A 16,001-nucleotide genomic window follows, 5' to 3' on the forward strand; every position below is an offset into this window, starting at 1 on the left:
TAGCTTTGTTGTTTCATATATTGCAAGCTGAGTCTCATGTACAACAAGAAAATGTATCTGGTCTTGATGGAATTGTACTCGCGTGTCTGACTGTGCTGTTGGGGTCCTCCCAGCTGAAACCTGCAAGAATCTGGCCTTCTGCTTTTCCCATCCATCAGTGTTCCATACGCAAAGCTGGAGAAAGAATGGTAATGTGATCAATGAATCAAAATCAATTTTTTATGGATGATAATACAGCAACTTCCTAATTGATTGGTCAAGTAGCTAAGAAATCCAGATGCAGCAAACAATTGATGAAACTTCATTATCATGGAGCAGGTCAACTAAGGCAACACTAGGAAGATTTATTGGAAAAAACAAATCACGTAATCTAGCCATGTACAAATTCTGTCACAGAAATAAAACTCAGAGGAAGCTAATTCATTGTAACATGCATGTAAAATAAAAATTGAATACCTGAGAATCTGCTCCTGATGAGACAAGCACATTCAGTACATGAGAGAAGGCAAGGCCAGTTATTCTTTTGGAGTGGCCTTTAAGTTTACTCTTCACCTGGATGATGAAAATGATAAATAAATAACAAGTAAAACTTCTCCAAATGAGAGTTGAATGTCCACAACATGCATCATACCTCATCCACACGGACATTATATATCTGAATTGTTGAATCATCCATGCCTATAGCAATAATATTATTATCTTGCGGGTGGAATGCAAGAAACGTTGCTGCTGGTGGTGGTGGCATGAAAGTTGCCATTGTCTGCATGTGTCAATAAAAAATCATATGCTTAAATCATTGACAAATGCAGAGAGAAGGAAGATCTTTCTTATCCCAACTATAAATGAAAAGAAAAAATGGAAAAAGGAAACTCATTCCAGCAGTCATGGATTACCTTAAATGTCATCATATTAAACAAGGAAATCTTTCCCCCAGATGCTGACATTACATAAGAATCATTCTTTGATAAAGCAAAACAGGGTACAGCCTCTTCAGGATTTGTGTCAGCAACATCATTTGTCATCAAAATGCCACTTGATGGTTGCCACAACTGAGGTGGTACACTAGCAGTTGCCTACAGAATGAAGCAACAATATAACCATTACAGTACATGTCATTTCAAAATATTCTTGTAAGACAAAAAGTTAGCGAATGATGAGTGGAAGCTAATTTGATATTCTTCCTCCTACCTTGCCAATTGTATTACGATCACTTCGCTGCCACTTCCAAAGCAAGTGAATAGCATTTGATGCTAATGCCAATATAGCATTACCTGAATTTGTGAAGATTAACCTCGATATCTGAAAAAATCACAGGAAAAGCTGATAAGATGGGGCCCAAAAAATGGAGATAAATCAGATGGAGTTCAATTTCAGAAGTTGAATTCATCGTCATCAGAGTGAATGGCCAAAAATACATTCAAGTCATAAATCATTATCACAAAAAAGGGCTAGTTCCATAAAGGAGAATTTTAGTAGGGATAAGGTGCACTATAAAAAAAAGAAACAACTGAAAAACAGTGTATGATTTCTGAACACTTACAGAGCGCATTTTTTGCAAATATCATGGGCGTTTATCGAACAATTTGACTTTAAATTAATAGTCTTTTAGGACCGGTTAATCTCATCGTCAGGTCACCATCAGACAAGGTCTAGACCAGATCTTTAAATCAGCCTCTTTACAGATACAGGATAATCAATTTGAAGCCATTTAGGCTCTATCTACTTATACATCTTCTAGGACTAAGTGATGTTATGTAGCATTAAGGTGATGTAAATTTACTGTTAACTTCTCAATATCTTATTAGATTAGCCAACTACTCAAGAATTACTTAGTCTGATCTTCATTCATCCACTTCTTCGTGATACAGGATTAAAGATAGTAGGAATCACATGATGCGTCCTTTTCATCAAGCTGGATGTAATCGCACTAATACATTTGGTTGCATGATCTGTTACTCCTCTCAAAAGTGCATTTCATTTCAATCTCTACCCCTTTCCTTAGAGACCAACATAAGCGTAAACCAGAATCCTAGACAGTTTCCTTCAGTGGAAAAACAATTCAGAGCATGACACTCCTTAGCAAAGCAATGATATATTAAATGGCCAGATTTCCTAGATCCAACCAAAGATAAAAGTGAAAAGACTAGGACATTTTTTTCTAGATATGCAAGGTAGTTTTAAAATGGTAAAAAGGATATAATATGGACAAAAATGTCAAATTCTAAATACTATAAGCATTTTTCTGAGGATAGTACTTAACTAAAATCCATAATTGAGAACTAATTAATATCACACCTCTGAATTACAAGGTATTGCTTAAGTTTCTTTATTTATAATGCAATCGGAATCTGCTGATCACTGTACGCGTGAAAGAGCAAAGCAGCTAAAGCAGAATCATGAAAACCATCAGATTGGCTAAAGACTAAGTGTCAGTGAAACAGCCAAAACATGCAGGAAAAACTATACCAGTTACTTGGCATGACAACAAATATAACTAAGTGGTCAGCCTACCAGCATGTTAGAAAATCTACGAAGTACAAAGTTAATGTGAAATTTCTGTACCTTGGTTACCCTCAAGTTTTCAGGAAGCCTCAAAGATCGACACTGAGATGGTTCACTGATTTCAGTGAGCTTCCAAATCTTTGATTTATCACTGGATTCTTCCGTTATTCTGGGTTTCACATCCCCCAAACTCCGGGCATCCCCATTCTGAAAAAATGCATAATGCACAAATCACAAAGTCATGCACCCAGCCTCCACTACTGAAAGGAGAAACAATTATAACATAACCGTATCGCAAAATGATGTTGAAGTGCTGATTTGATAAAAGTTTTTATGTTGATGATGAAAAAACTAAAAAAATTAATAATAAAAAAAAAGAATATTCATGTCTAACAGACCATTGCAGCAATTGCAACCACAGAGGCACTTCTGTCTGTAATTCCAGCACTAGTAGCAGCTGCTGCTGCTGCTGCCGCTGCCGCTGCCGCTGCAGCAGCTGAGATTGGATTTATAGTAGGCTGAGAAAACAACACATCATAAGACAATTTAATTTAGCATCTGGGCCTGGTATAGCAAATTTTAATTTGCTAATGAAATTAAAAGAGGTAATAATACTACCTTTGGGGCTTCAGATGCTCTTGATGCATCATAAGAAAGGTTTTCAAAAGTGCGCAATAATCGCATACCATCTGAGTTCACCAAAATCTTAATCCCATTATCATTGGCAGAAACAGCCAAAAGAGAGCCATCCTTATTAAAGCGGATGCGTGGACTTGCCTAGGAATTAGGAAAGACAAATGTAAGTAGCTCCTATCTTCAGAATGGTATAAAACTTAGTTGAACACAATGAACTTACTGGAAGACCTCCATCGGCATCAATACTGGTCAATGGTTGAACATTATCCATATCCCAGAATTTGATAGAGAAATCATCACCAGCTGCCAAATACCTATTCTTAGTTGTGTCAAATTGCACAACACCCAAAGAACGCTTCCGGAATCCTTGATATGTCCTCTTCACAGCCCCTTCACTTTCATTCCATTCTACGATGTATGACTCCCCATCTTTACTGGTGCCACAAGAGAACAGCCTACAATATCCACCCACCAAACCCGAATGGACAGTGGAGAATTGAAACAAAACTACCTTAATCCTGATCATTTTTGTCAATTAGCAGAAGTTAAATACTTCTGAATATGGTGCAAGCAAACAAACTAACCTTGTACCATCAGCACTGTAGGCCATGGTTGTGCACCAACGACCAGGAGCTTCATAGTCAACCCGAGATCCCATATTATCATACAACCATGCCTTTATCTTTCCATCTACGGCCGTTGAAAAGATAAACTGAGGCCGAAAATTTAAAAAGGAAGCACATCAGGAAGAAGAATCTACATAAGAACATGCTCACAGTACGAGCGTCAAATGCGTAACATTCTAAAGCAATATCCTTACCTGAATGTTTTCTTTATAGTGAGGGCAGACGGAATAAACAGGAGCCTCATGACCTTCAAAGGTATATTGCTTTGCACCAGTGCTAGCATCCCACACCTATTACAAAATGACATTAGCAAGGACAAGCAACTTTTCTCCTAGCACAAGTACCGACCATGTAAAATGATAAACAAACCTTAATTGTCTTGTCATCACCACAGGTTATTACACAAAGTTGCTTATTTGGATGAGAGAATGCAAGATCATTTACTCCACCAACATGAGCATCAATCTAGACCAGAAAATATCAATTTCAGTCAGGCAACTCAACTTCAGCAAGAACTAAGAAGAATCCAAGATAACTAGCTCTAATATATACCTCCAGATGTTGCCGAACATCATCACCACCATGGTAAGAATAAATTTGCACAATGTGCCTTGAGTAAGCAACTCCTGTTTTTCAAACAGGTATGTCATGTAAATCAGTATTTCCATTATAGCAGATTAAACATTGACTAATTCTAATGTATTCCATCTCACCAAATAGAGAACCATCAGGGTGGTTCCAAATTACACGGTTTACAGAGACAGCAGGATCTTTGGCTAGAGCAGCCTGAATTCAAGCAGACAAGTTTTGTTTTAGTATGTCTAAATATAGCATGGAGATAGCAAGTACGATAAACAACACTTGAAGGCACAAACCTGAAGAGGCATTGAACAAGCACTAAGGTCCCAAACTCTGAAGTTCTTTAAAACCAGCCGCTCCCGAGAACCAACTTCCCACAATGCTATCTCCCCAACATTGGTACCAACTGTTCATTGTATTTAGAATACTCAGAATTCCATCTCCAAGATAGAACAACCAGCAGCCAGAAAGAGAAATAAACCAAATGCGACTATAAATAAATAAAATACACAAGTATAGCAGACCTAGAAGTAGAGTCGGTTGATTAGGATTAAAATCCATGCTCATAGGAGATGAACCCTGATTTAGAGTTCTTGCTACAGTCTTTGGAAGATCATCGGGTGCATTGAAAGTCTGACTGTGACCATGGCCAGGAAATGTAACCGGCAGCACATTGACAGGAAGATTTACCTACACAAAGTGAGCAAAGTTCAGTAGACTAACCTAGCAGCAGGAAAGACACAATCATAAGTCATAACCACTAGACACCCAAGCCAACAGCATGAATATATATTATTAATTGAAGTAATATCAGAGTACCTCATCAGAAATCCCCATGGGCCTTGTCCTTTTGGAAACATGATCAGTGTCCCCAGGTGGGTAGTCTACAGATGGATTAGTCGGAGGGGTCCTTGGATGCTTCAATGCAGCTACAAATCAACAATGAGACATGCCTAAAGTTAAAAAAAGAACTAGAAGAAGGAATGATGTCAGCCTCATACTAAAAGAAACTTAAAGAGGTCTGTGACAAAGAAGAATCTTTTAAAAAAATAATAATAAAGTCGAACAAACAAGCTACCTGGGATTGAAGAAGCACCAAGACCAATAGCTCCTCCACCAGAAACTGCTGGATGAGTTACGGTTGAAGGATTTGACATCCAACCTGCAAGGGGTGCTGGAACTGGTGCTGGTGTAGGTTGAAATGGCTGAACATGTAAATCAAGAACATTAAGAAAAGGATATAGAAGAGGAAAGCGAGTTGGCTATACTACTATCTAGGCTGGATACCCACCCCATGTGCACCTAGGGGAGGAAAACCTCCAGCTTTTGGTAAGGATCCAAGAAGTGGATTATTTGCAGGTGACGGTGCCCGTGCACCATTTGGCTGTCCACATGAGTGATCCACAAAGAGAGTTTTTATATCTGGATTTGGCCTGGGGTTTTTACAAAGTTGATGCTGCCAATTCAAGCTGTAATTGCACAAGAAATCAGTTGTCCCCTCAAACCACAAGAATAACTTGGGTTCATTAAAAACATCAGTGCCAGTAATAACTAAAAAAGGGCACCACATGCTGGTTACACAAGACAAGAAACATATTAATTTGGTATCATAAAGAATGTAGGCCACATCATTCTTCCCATCAAATTTTTATGGCAGAAACCCAACTAGTAAAATGAAGCAACAAATGAAAATAAATAAATAATTAAAATGCAAAAGTTTGGGCCATTAAGAACTAACTTTAAATGCCATGCCAAAGTTGTGAGCTCATTACATAAATATAGTGTACATTGATTAATAGAGGGAGCTCCACCCCCCCAAACCCCCAAAAGACATCTCTTCAAAGCGGCTAATGCATTGATGATAAAGATGTAACAACGCAAGAAACATTACCTCTGATTAATGAGGGTCCGTAACCTCGAATTTTTAAGGTTAGGAAACTGCAATTTATCACGGAATAAAGGATTTGCTTCAATAAGCTTCTTGAGTTCAACTAACATGATTGCCCTAGCAGACTTGGTATCTCCATACTTTGACAATTGTTCATTCTCTCTGTTATGAAAGTTATGCATTATTCAGTTCATTCACTGTGACTTATTTTACATCGAGACTTGAACAATTCAAAACAAGCCACATACCTAAAATTCTCCAACGTCAAAAGCTGAGTGATTTCCTTGAATAGCTCCTCATTAAATGTAGCAAAAACTTTCAAATCCTTTACCAATATCTCCACAGCCTTGGATCGATCATGCCTAACAAATTTAATCATTCCAATTGTCAGTGAATTCTACCAAGGAACTTGCCAGCAGAAACATCACATCAAACTTGCAATGATTAATAAAACAAATCAGAATTGAACAGCATGCAAAAAGCTTACTTATCCAATGCCTCAAGATACTTCTGCTTTCTTATCTCAAAAAAGATTTTCATGGAATATCGATTATCGTCAACCTTGGTGAAACCAGACAGGTATTTCTCAACCTCATCCCAATTTCCATTATGCACCTCATCCTCGAAATATTTCATATTAAAGAAAAACCCAGATTCCTGTTCAAGCCTATTTAAATTCAAATAATAAAAAACATTAATAAGCTGAAATTGTTACATTTAAATTATCAGTTAACAACAAATAGTAAATATCATTAAACTTTGAAAAGTACTAAAACTAAAATGCTATTTAATATTTTTCAAAAGAAAAATAGAGAGATTACTTGTGGACGGTCTCTTTAAACTTTTCCTCATCTAGAAACTGTAAGATCAAGAACACGAGCTCTCTACTGAGAGACGACATCGTAGCCGCCCCGTCTTCAATTCCCAACTATGAAACAAAAATAACAAAATATAAACACTAGATCTGCAAAAATATTCCAAAATATACAAAAAAGGGTCAGCTCACAATCCCTTGAAAAACTCATAAAATCCGAAATGAAACCCAAAAGTTTAATATTTTACATGGAACTAGATCATTCAACCATCTTCAAGCCCCCTAAAGAACTCACTTTTCTGACATAATCAAGAAGAAAAAAGGGTAAATTCTAGGGTTTTTTGGATCAAAGAGATAACAACAACAAAAAAAAAAGCCAACTTTATACCGTCTAGAAACCCAAGATGCAGTTTTTCCGTAAATAAAAAAAAAATAAAGCGAAACAAAGATATATTAAAAGCAAAAAAGGAGACCAAAAAAAAAGCTAAAGATTTTTAAAGTAACAGATTCTACAAAACACAAATACAGGAACAAAAGTAAATAGATTTGTTAGAAAACTTACCTTGTTCTTCGAAGAGATCGACTTTCAGAGAGAGAAACAAAGAAGAAGCTTCCTCTCTCTTGGAGGAAGAAAAAAACGAAGCTTTCTCTCTCTAGAAAAATGGAAAAAAAAAAACACCCACACACACAAAAGCCAGCCAGAGATTGTCTCTTTCTCTCTCTAGAAAAATTATATTCCTTTTTATATAATACCCAACCTAAAACCTTGCAGAAATGGCGATTTTTATAGGGAAGGGGAGACAGATAAAGAAGATGATAAGTAGCTCTGGTTATCACTTGATCCCTTCCTTTGAAATGGATAGGTCCTTTTGATAAGTTATCGGGCTTATTCATAAGTCCAGTGAAATGATGGGCCCCACTTAGCCGGCTACACTTTGTCGAGTTTATCGGCGCGGAATCTCTAGCTGACAGCTATTCTAACTTCAAAAAATAATCAGATATGGCGAATCTATTTTAGTTTTCCTTCCCAACCGTCGATCCGAATTGGATTTTTTATGATTTTGATCGGAGGATCACCGACTAAGATTAAGGTAGGGGTGAGAAGTAGAGGAAAAGAACTTGGAAAGCGATATTTACTCTTCTCAGATCCCCCAAAGAAACGACAGGCTTTTTCTCGGAGGGGGGACCCAGGAAGTTTGACCCTGAAGGTTGGTGAATATTACGTAACCTGCCATTCCAGGGCGCCGAAGGCTGGAGAAACAAGAAATTCGGTACTTGTATCATATCACGTGAAAGTTGGACAACACTGAATTTTTATCACGTCAATCGTGAATTTATCGCGAGATATTGAGGCGAGAAGTTGCTTTTGGTTTTGAAAGCCAGCAATAATTAACATTATTATTGATTCAAGCGAATGGGATTGAGTTTTTTTAGTTATTTATTTATTTATTTACGAGTTTGTTTTGTTGTGGGGACAAAGGAGTTTAGGTTGGTGTCATAATCTGACGAGTAAAAAAGTCCATCCGTGATTGATTCTAACTTGGAAAAAGAATATATATATATACATATACATAACCACAAAAGATAGACTTTAATTTTATTTATGGTAAAAATTAACTATTCTACCCAAAGAATTCAATTCAATGTCTATTTGTCGTGTTATTTTCCGAGGATGTCAACAGATAGGGCATCCATTATTTATTTAGTATGCAAACTTTATGCATACTCGATTGAATTTTTAAATTGTTATCCAAATGCTTTCTCTAATATCCAAGATTTCATCCATTAAATATTTGATTAAAATTAATTCATAAAAAAATAAATTAATAATTAAAATCATATTTAGAATAATTAATGAATTTTAATAAATATTATATTAATTATAAATAATTTATATAAAATTAAAATTAATTATTTATAATCAAATTCAAATAATAAATATCTTCAAACTACTACTTGAACTTCTGACAGGTAATAGTTTTATTATCCGAACTCGATTATACGATATCTTAATTTTACTTAATTAAGTCGGAGGAGACTTGATTATAACATTCTTAAATTATCTCTCAATATATTTAATTATTTAATTCAATTCTATAAAATTGACTTTGAATCTTTGCTTTTGAAATTAAAGTCATATCTTGCAAAATATATATATAAAATAATTTAAAATCAATTTCATAACAAATTGTACTAAAAGCAAGCACCTAGCATTTGTTAAAGATATTCTCTAAGGAAATACTTTCACCTGAATGCATAAGTCATATAAAAAGTCTCCAACCAAAAAAAAACAAGAACCATAAAGCAAAAGTTCCATGCATGAGTTGATAAAGTCAAAGGTACTCCAACAAAGGAATATTAGGGTTTCTCAAAATGTTTAGCCTCCTGCCTATGATTCCTTTGTTGCTTAAAGTTAGCTACTCTTACAACCTAGCTACATCATTAGGGGTTCAGCTCTGTCTAATGGGTTGAAAATACTATACGACTACACCTATCATTAAATATCATACATTCAATTACATGATGGTGATTTTTTTTTTCCCCATTTTTCACATGTCACATGGAATATAATTTAAGTAAATAGATTTTTTTTGCCTTATGTCTGGTTGATGAGATGCAAGGATTTTACTAGCTATTTTTGGATTTATTCAAGTCAAATAAATTAACTAATGATTAATTTATTAATTTAAAAAAGATTAATTAATTATTTCTAATAAAAAATTATTTATTATTTTTATATTATATAATATCAATATAATATATTAACATACTATAACAGATAGTGATATAATATCTAATATGACAAGATGACATTATCGTGTGATATTTTTATTATTGATGTCAATGTTATATCAATAAGACTTAAATATAATGATAAGTTATATTTTAATTAATAATAATTAATCAGTTATTGAGAAAAAATTTATTTAATTTAAAATAAATATATAAAAATTTAATTAAATATAATAAAAATAAATATTTATTTAAATTTTTTAAAACAAGTTAAAGAGGTTTTTTTTAATTAAGTCAGGCATGCGTGACGGTCAGGAAAATGAAAATTCGAAAAAAAAAAGTGAAAGAGAAATGAAGGCAGATAAATGTAAAGTGCAAGCTACCAAAAGGACAAAATAATCGGAAAAGAAGGGGAAACCGAAAAAGGCCAAGATTCTAGTTCAGACGCGCTACGAAGGAGGGTGATTAGCACGAGCCACTGATGACTCGACAAGGTGGTAGTGTGACCTTGAGTCAAGTTGTTCCCACTATTCATCAGTCCGCGGACAGATCTGATATGATGGTGTACAAACGCAACTGTCCCCCCCATGTTTGGAATTTGCCTCTGTGTCCCAGCGCGTGCGTTCACGTTTTCCTCCCTTTCTTTTTTTTTTTTTGTAATTTCTAATTATAAATATTTCTTTTTTTCGAAAAAAAAAAAAAGCGAAGTCTGCAATGGTGCCCATCATTTTGGACTATATATGGTGGTATCATTTATCAAAGTACACTCTTAAGCATAGTTGGACTTGGTCGGTCCATTTATGATTTAATTAGTTAGATTGACATTGTTTGGTGCATCGATTTAGAAGTCATTCTTAATTTATTATTTTTCTAAATTTCCATCATTTCATATTAGTAATTCAAGTTCAAGTTTTACATTATTAGCTTTCCAAAATTAATTCAAATCAAATTACTTTTTTTAAATTATTTTGTATTTGATTTAATTGGTTTTAATTAAATTTAAATAATTTACAATTTAAATTTAAATCAATTTAAAGTTGATTAACTTCGAGTTCAAGAGGTTTTTTTAAATTTCGAAGAGTTAAATTAATTAGACTTTCTATCAACACGTTGAGCTAGTCAGTGTAGTGTTAGGATTCATCATAGGAAACCATATTCACATTTAAAGATTTTCCAAATGTAGCTTCCCCAACTATATATTAAAAGCAAACGGATATATTCGGTACATAAGTATAGTAAATAAATAACAACCAAGATTTGAGCCAACAATGATTATGAACATAAAAAAAATTTAAAAAAAAAGAGATATGATACTTTATGGTAAATCGGATATAAATACGACTACTAAGATTTATATAAGGATTTAAATCAATTATTACTAACAATTTAAACTTAAATTTTATAAAATCACGTAATTTAGATTGAAAAAATTATTAAATCTGTAATACTAAAACTCAAAACAAATGTCGAGTTAGAGTTACTATTCGGCCATGATTCACCTGTAGCATAGTAATGATTTACTATCAATTAACACCCTACTTGATGCTTTTAATTTTATTTCCTTGACCAAATAACATGAATACAATGTATAAAAGTAGGTGTAGCATTAAATAATTAATACAGAATAAAATATATGGGGGGTATAAATTATGTTAGAATTAAAGGTGGAATGGTTTTAGAGGAGAAAAGGACTTCACTCTCTCTAGAACTCGGCTGTCAACAGGAAGAGGACAATAATTCCATGCATCTTCTCTCGAGTATTTGAAATTGAAGGTCCAAAAAGCTTTGATTAAAACTTGTTCTTATCACCAACGCGAGGGTTCTTCTTCTTTCTATCTATCCCACTCTTTTCCCTGATTTGGACAACCAAACAAGGAACCGACAAAAGATAGGTAGGATGGTGACCCCCCGATGGCTCCAATCTTCACATCCCTTAGTATTCAACAAAGCTTAACCAATAAGTTTGTATGTAGAACGAATTAGGGTATGCAATATTCTTCCCCGCCCCCCAGGCCGGTGCTTGTGTCATGAGATAAGTAAACACGACTTAGGTTCCATTCGGTAAAGTTGAAAAGTATTTTTTGAAAAAGGTTTTTTTTAACATTTTTTTTTCTGTTTTAAAATGAAATAAAATTTTACGAATATAAAATATTTTACAAATTAATAAAAAATTATGTTAATTAACGTAAAGTGTCTTATTCGAGCGAAGCCTTATTCAACCTAATTTCTCCTATGCATTAAGATCACAGGCTAATGCCAAAGTCCATCAAAGATTGTCTAATTTGAATGTCGTCAAGTCAAGTTTTGGTCCCACGAGGTATAAACCAAGAAGAAAGATTAAGAAAAATATGTGAAAGATGATTAGATAAATTAAAAACAATTAATTAAATTCATTGTTTTGGTTGTACGAATTAAATTAATAAATTCTCTCTAATTAGTCAAATTTCCTTGATTAGTTGCACTGCCACTGTTAGTCAAATTATAGATTTCCCATATAGGATCAAGACCATCAACACCTAATGGTCAATAATAGGGATTAACATGGTTTGGATGGGTAGTTCAATCAAACTTAGAAGGATAAGAGTGTATTTTTAAACTAATGAAGATTCAGTGTATTTTTAAACTAATGAAGATTCAGTGTATTTTTAATCAAATCTCAAAGGAAGTTTTATGTTTTAGCCTTCCATATATTGACATAATCAAAAAATTGGACAATACCTAAAACAATCCTTAAATTATTTAAAAAAATTTAAATAAGTCTTTGTTCTTTTATTATGTTCAATAAAGCCTATGTTCTTTTATTTTGAATCAAACAAGTTCTTATATTTTTATTTTGAGCCAAATAAGTTTTTATAATTAATGATTGACTTAATCAAAATGCCATTTGCTAATATATGTCATATGTTCCTCATGAGACAGGTTATCATACCATAATTAATGATGACGTAACATATTAATATATCATAATTGTTGATGATGTGACATACTAATGTCGCACAATGATATGATCATATGATATTTTTCACCATCTACATTAGTGTCACTTCAATGCCATGTGAGTCTAAAATGATAAGAGACATTTTGACTAATGATAATTAATTGACCCAAAATAAAATTATAAGACCTTCATTGAATGTAATAAAAAAATAAAAAATTTTCAAACATTATCCTAAAAAATTGTTAATCAATAGAGTTCTTTATGAGTCAATCAAATCCATGAAAATCTAAGCTCTGGGTTGAACTTGACTTTTTTAATGTTAAATTTATTATAAAATATTTAATAAATTATAGTAATATTTTTAAATAAAAATATATTAATTATCATTTAATAAATAACTTTCTAATAATCACAAATTCCTTTTTTTACAATGAAAAAAAGTTAACTTTATTTTTTATTTATTAAAAATAAAAAAAGTATTTTTATATAGTATAAAGTTTATAATTAATAATAAATTATATAAAAATAAAAATAGATAATGTTGAAATTATTTTTAATAGATGAGAATTTTTTTAAATAAAAAGAAAGGTTTGTTTGCAAAGTTAACATGTTTTTTTTAAAAAAAAGAAGAAGAGAAAGTTATCTCTAGAGCTTTTCGTGAAGCTATTTTTTAAAAAAATTTTGATTTTTTTAAAACTTCTCAAAATATTTGTTTGACCAGTATTTATTTTTAAAAAATAACTAAATTAAAAAAAAAACCAAACATACACTAAATATCATGTCTAGTACTCAAGCCAAATGAATAAGCTGACTACGAACACCTCTGTTAGTCATGTGGGTATAATTCTATTTATTAACATAAACACGAAATGCCCGGAAATAAACATGAAAGGCCCTTCCTCAACAATATTATACAATATGTAAAATAAACATGAAAATCATGAAATTTTCCTATATGGCATGCACTTATTTTCCACAACTTTATCAAATAAAAAATAAGTTCCCCGGGCCCGACATCTCTTGAAATAAAAAAGTGGCAAAACAATATGTAATAGCATATATTAATATGTAATAGGACATGTTGTTCAATTGTATAATGTTTTTGTTGTACGAACTCTCACTTACTAAAAAAAATCTCATTTTGATTTAGATTTATTTAAACCTTATTATCTATCACAAAAAGGTTTCATTCATATCGATGAATTTAACTTGAATAATAAGACAGATAAATTAGACAAACTCATAAAGAATATTCGTATTAACACTAGATGTCAATAATAACGTGTGATAAATAAATAACATTAAATGATTAATTGTTGATCACCAATCATAATTTCTCAATCTATTATAATTTTTTCCCTTTGTATATATACAAATATAGCATTTAGGTGACGATGACACCTTCAAATCGTTTGATAATGACACCTTAAAATCAAGAAAAAGATAGACGTTGATAATGCTACATATCTATATATATATATGATCAAACCTAGAGCTTTCAACCATCACTCCACTCGAAAGGGACCACGCAACCTTCGAGTTGGGTTCCATATCTATACATCTTTAACTTTTTTTTAAAATTAATTTATAGCCAAGAGAATTTTCATAGTAGGTAACAAAATTTCAAATCAATGTATTGATGTGTCATATTTTACAAAAATCATATATGATTTGAAATTGTTGATTTATGGGTTGAATTAATAGTTTGTTGATAAAATCAAAGGAAATTCATTTTTCCATCTTACTTGGGATATGCTCAAAGAGGTAAGGGTGAGATGTTTGAGGACAAGGTCATTTTCAAATGGTCGAACCACATGTGTAATCTTAAAACTGTCGTAAGCGTAAAATATGAATGGCTTATATTTGAAGTTATTCCTTTATCATATATGGTCAAAATTCCCACACCTTGTACCTTTCACATAATTGTGATGCCTCTCTAACCCTAGATTTTTTTTTTCTTTAGTTATTTATCATTTTCATTTTCACTTAATTTAAAAAGTAAACTTGTAAACTATAATTTTTCAAATTAAATCACGAAATAATATCATTAAAATACATAAAATAAAAAAGACATAATGCTTAAATTTTTTTTGAATTATTTACAGATATTTAAATAAGTTATTATTCTTTTATTGAATTAAAATAAATTTTTATATTTTTATTTTGAACTAAATATACCATTGTGATTAATCGTTGATTAATTGTCATTATTGTCACTTATCATTTTATGTCATAGGACATGTTGATATGTAATAATAAATGGTAACATGACACGATAACATACCACATTTTCACCATTTAAGTTAGCGTCATGTTAATGTCTAAGTATAAGGTGAATATAAAATGATAAGTGATATTTTGATTAATGATAATTAATTAATTATTAATTATAAAATTTTATTAATTAAATATAATAAAAAATAAAAATATTATTTAAAATTTTTTAAATAATTCAGAAATTTTTTAAAATATTATTTCAATTGCATAATTTTACTTATTTAAAATAAATAAGTAAAATTTAAATAAAATAAATAAATAATATGCGTACCAAATCTAAAAGTGCTGCCAATGTACATCTAAGTTGAAAGCAGTTGTTGTCCATAATTTTATTTGGGCAAAAAAAATGTTCAAACTTTATTTAGCACGTAATATCCACGCGCCGTTTGGCTGGCGTATCTGTGCATATCCATTCAATCCACTTTTGATCTGTCCCTTTCTGTACATAATAAAAATTTAATTTAATATTTTTTGTTATAAAGAAATTAATTAATATATCCTAAAGCTTAGTTTCTAGTTCCGTCGCCAGATCCGGAGATATTGAAGAAATAAATTTATCGAAGTAGAAAATATCGTGAGATGAGATGGAAAATCGGTTGCTTTTGCCTTAGCATAAGTTTGTCAATTGTCAGTCGTCAAGCAGTGCGTCTTTCTGCTTTAGTTGAGAAAGTGGAGTTATGCTATCAATGCCTCTTTTTTCTTACCTTTTTTATCTTTAGATAGTGACCCTTTTTTTTTTTATGGCTAAGAATGTTTTTAAATTAGTTTTAAAAAATTAATTAAGATATTTTATATTATTTATGTCATATTGCTTAATATAATTTTAGCATAATATTTTAAAAAGACTTCTAAATTATTTCAAAAAAATTCTTATTCTCTTAATACATTTAATGATAAAACTTTATCTTGAATCAAATAAATTTTTATAATTAATTATTAATTAATTGTTATTAAAAAATATTATTTATAATTTTAAATTATATAATATATTAATATATTATAATAAAT

At 31.7% G+C, this 16,001-nt stretch overlaps 1 protein-coding gene across 4 annotated transcripts in view; it reads right to left on the minus strand.

Annotated features, from left to right (window-relative positions):
* TPL (Transducin family protein / WD-40 repeat family protein) overlaps positions 1-7,807 on the minus strand; it is a 19,434-nt gene extending 11,627 nt beyond the window's left edge. Inside the window, exons 1-25 of one of the 4 annotated variants that reach the window (XM_089785411.1) lie at positions 7,608-7,807; positions 7,294-7,344; positions 7,053-7,159; positions 6,719-6,898; positions 6,480-6,593; positions 6,235-6,393; positions 5,635-5,812; positions 5,422-5,548; positions 5,163-5,272; positions 4,868-5,033; positions 4,640-4,749; positions 4,478-4,550; positions 4,317-4,390; positions 4,134-4,229; positions 3,959-4,054; positions 3,723-3,850; positions 3,359-3,593; positions 3,121-3,279; positions 2,901-3,020; positions 2,563-2,709; positions 1,189-1,299; positions 894-1,073; positions 632-760; positions 457-552; positions 1-174 (exon numbers count right to left, since the gene is read on the minus strand). In XM_089785411.1, coding sequence (XP_089641537.1) covers positions 1-174; positions 457-552; positions 632-760; positions 894-1,073; positions 1,189-1,299; positions 2,563-2,709; positions 2,901-3,020; positions 3,121-3,279; positions 3,359-3,593; positions 3,723-3,850; positions 3,959-4,054; positions 4,134-4,229; positions 4,317-4,390; positions 4,478-4,550; positions 4,640-4,749; positions 4,868-5,033; positions 5,163-5,272; positions 5,422-5,548; positions 5,635-5,812; positions 6,235-6,393; positions 6,480-6,593; positions 6,719-6,898; positions 7,053-7,132 — 3,042 coding nt within the window. In that variant the 5' untranslated portion in view covers positions 7,133-7,159; positions 7,294-7,344; positions 7,608-7,807. Of the gene's footprint in view, positions 175-456; positions 553-631; positions 761-893; positions 1,074-1,188; positions 1,300-2,562; positions 2,710-2,900; positions 3,021-3,120; positions 3,280-3,358; positions 3,594-3,722; positions 3,851-3,958; positions 4,055-4,133; positions 4,230-4,316; positions 4,391-4,477; positions 4,551-4,639; positions 4,750-4,867; positions 5,034-5,162; positions 5,273-5,421; positions 5,549-5,634; positions 5,813-6,234; positions 6,394-6,479; positions 6,594-6,718; positions 6,899-7,052; positions 7,196-7,293; positions 7,345-7,607 lie in introns of all 4 variants that reach the window. The other 3 variants (XM_089785412.1, XM_089785410.1, XM_089785413.1) reach the window with 3 other exon arrangements.
* Between the last annotated feature and the right edge of the window lie 8,194 nt (positions 7,808-16,001).

Source organism: Theobroma umbraticum, unplaced genomic scaffold (assembly GCF_002168275.2).
Source record: "Theobroma umbraticum cultivar Fairchild unplaced genomic scaffold, ASM216827v3 scaffold_228.0, whole genome shotgun sequence".
Classification (NCBI taxonomy): domain Eukaryota; kingdom Viridiplantae; phylum Streptophyta; class Magnoliopsida; order Malvales; family Malvaceae; genus Theobroma; species Theobroma umbraticum.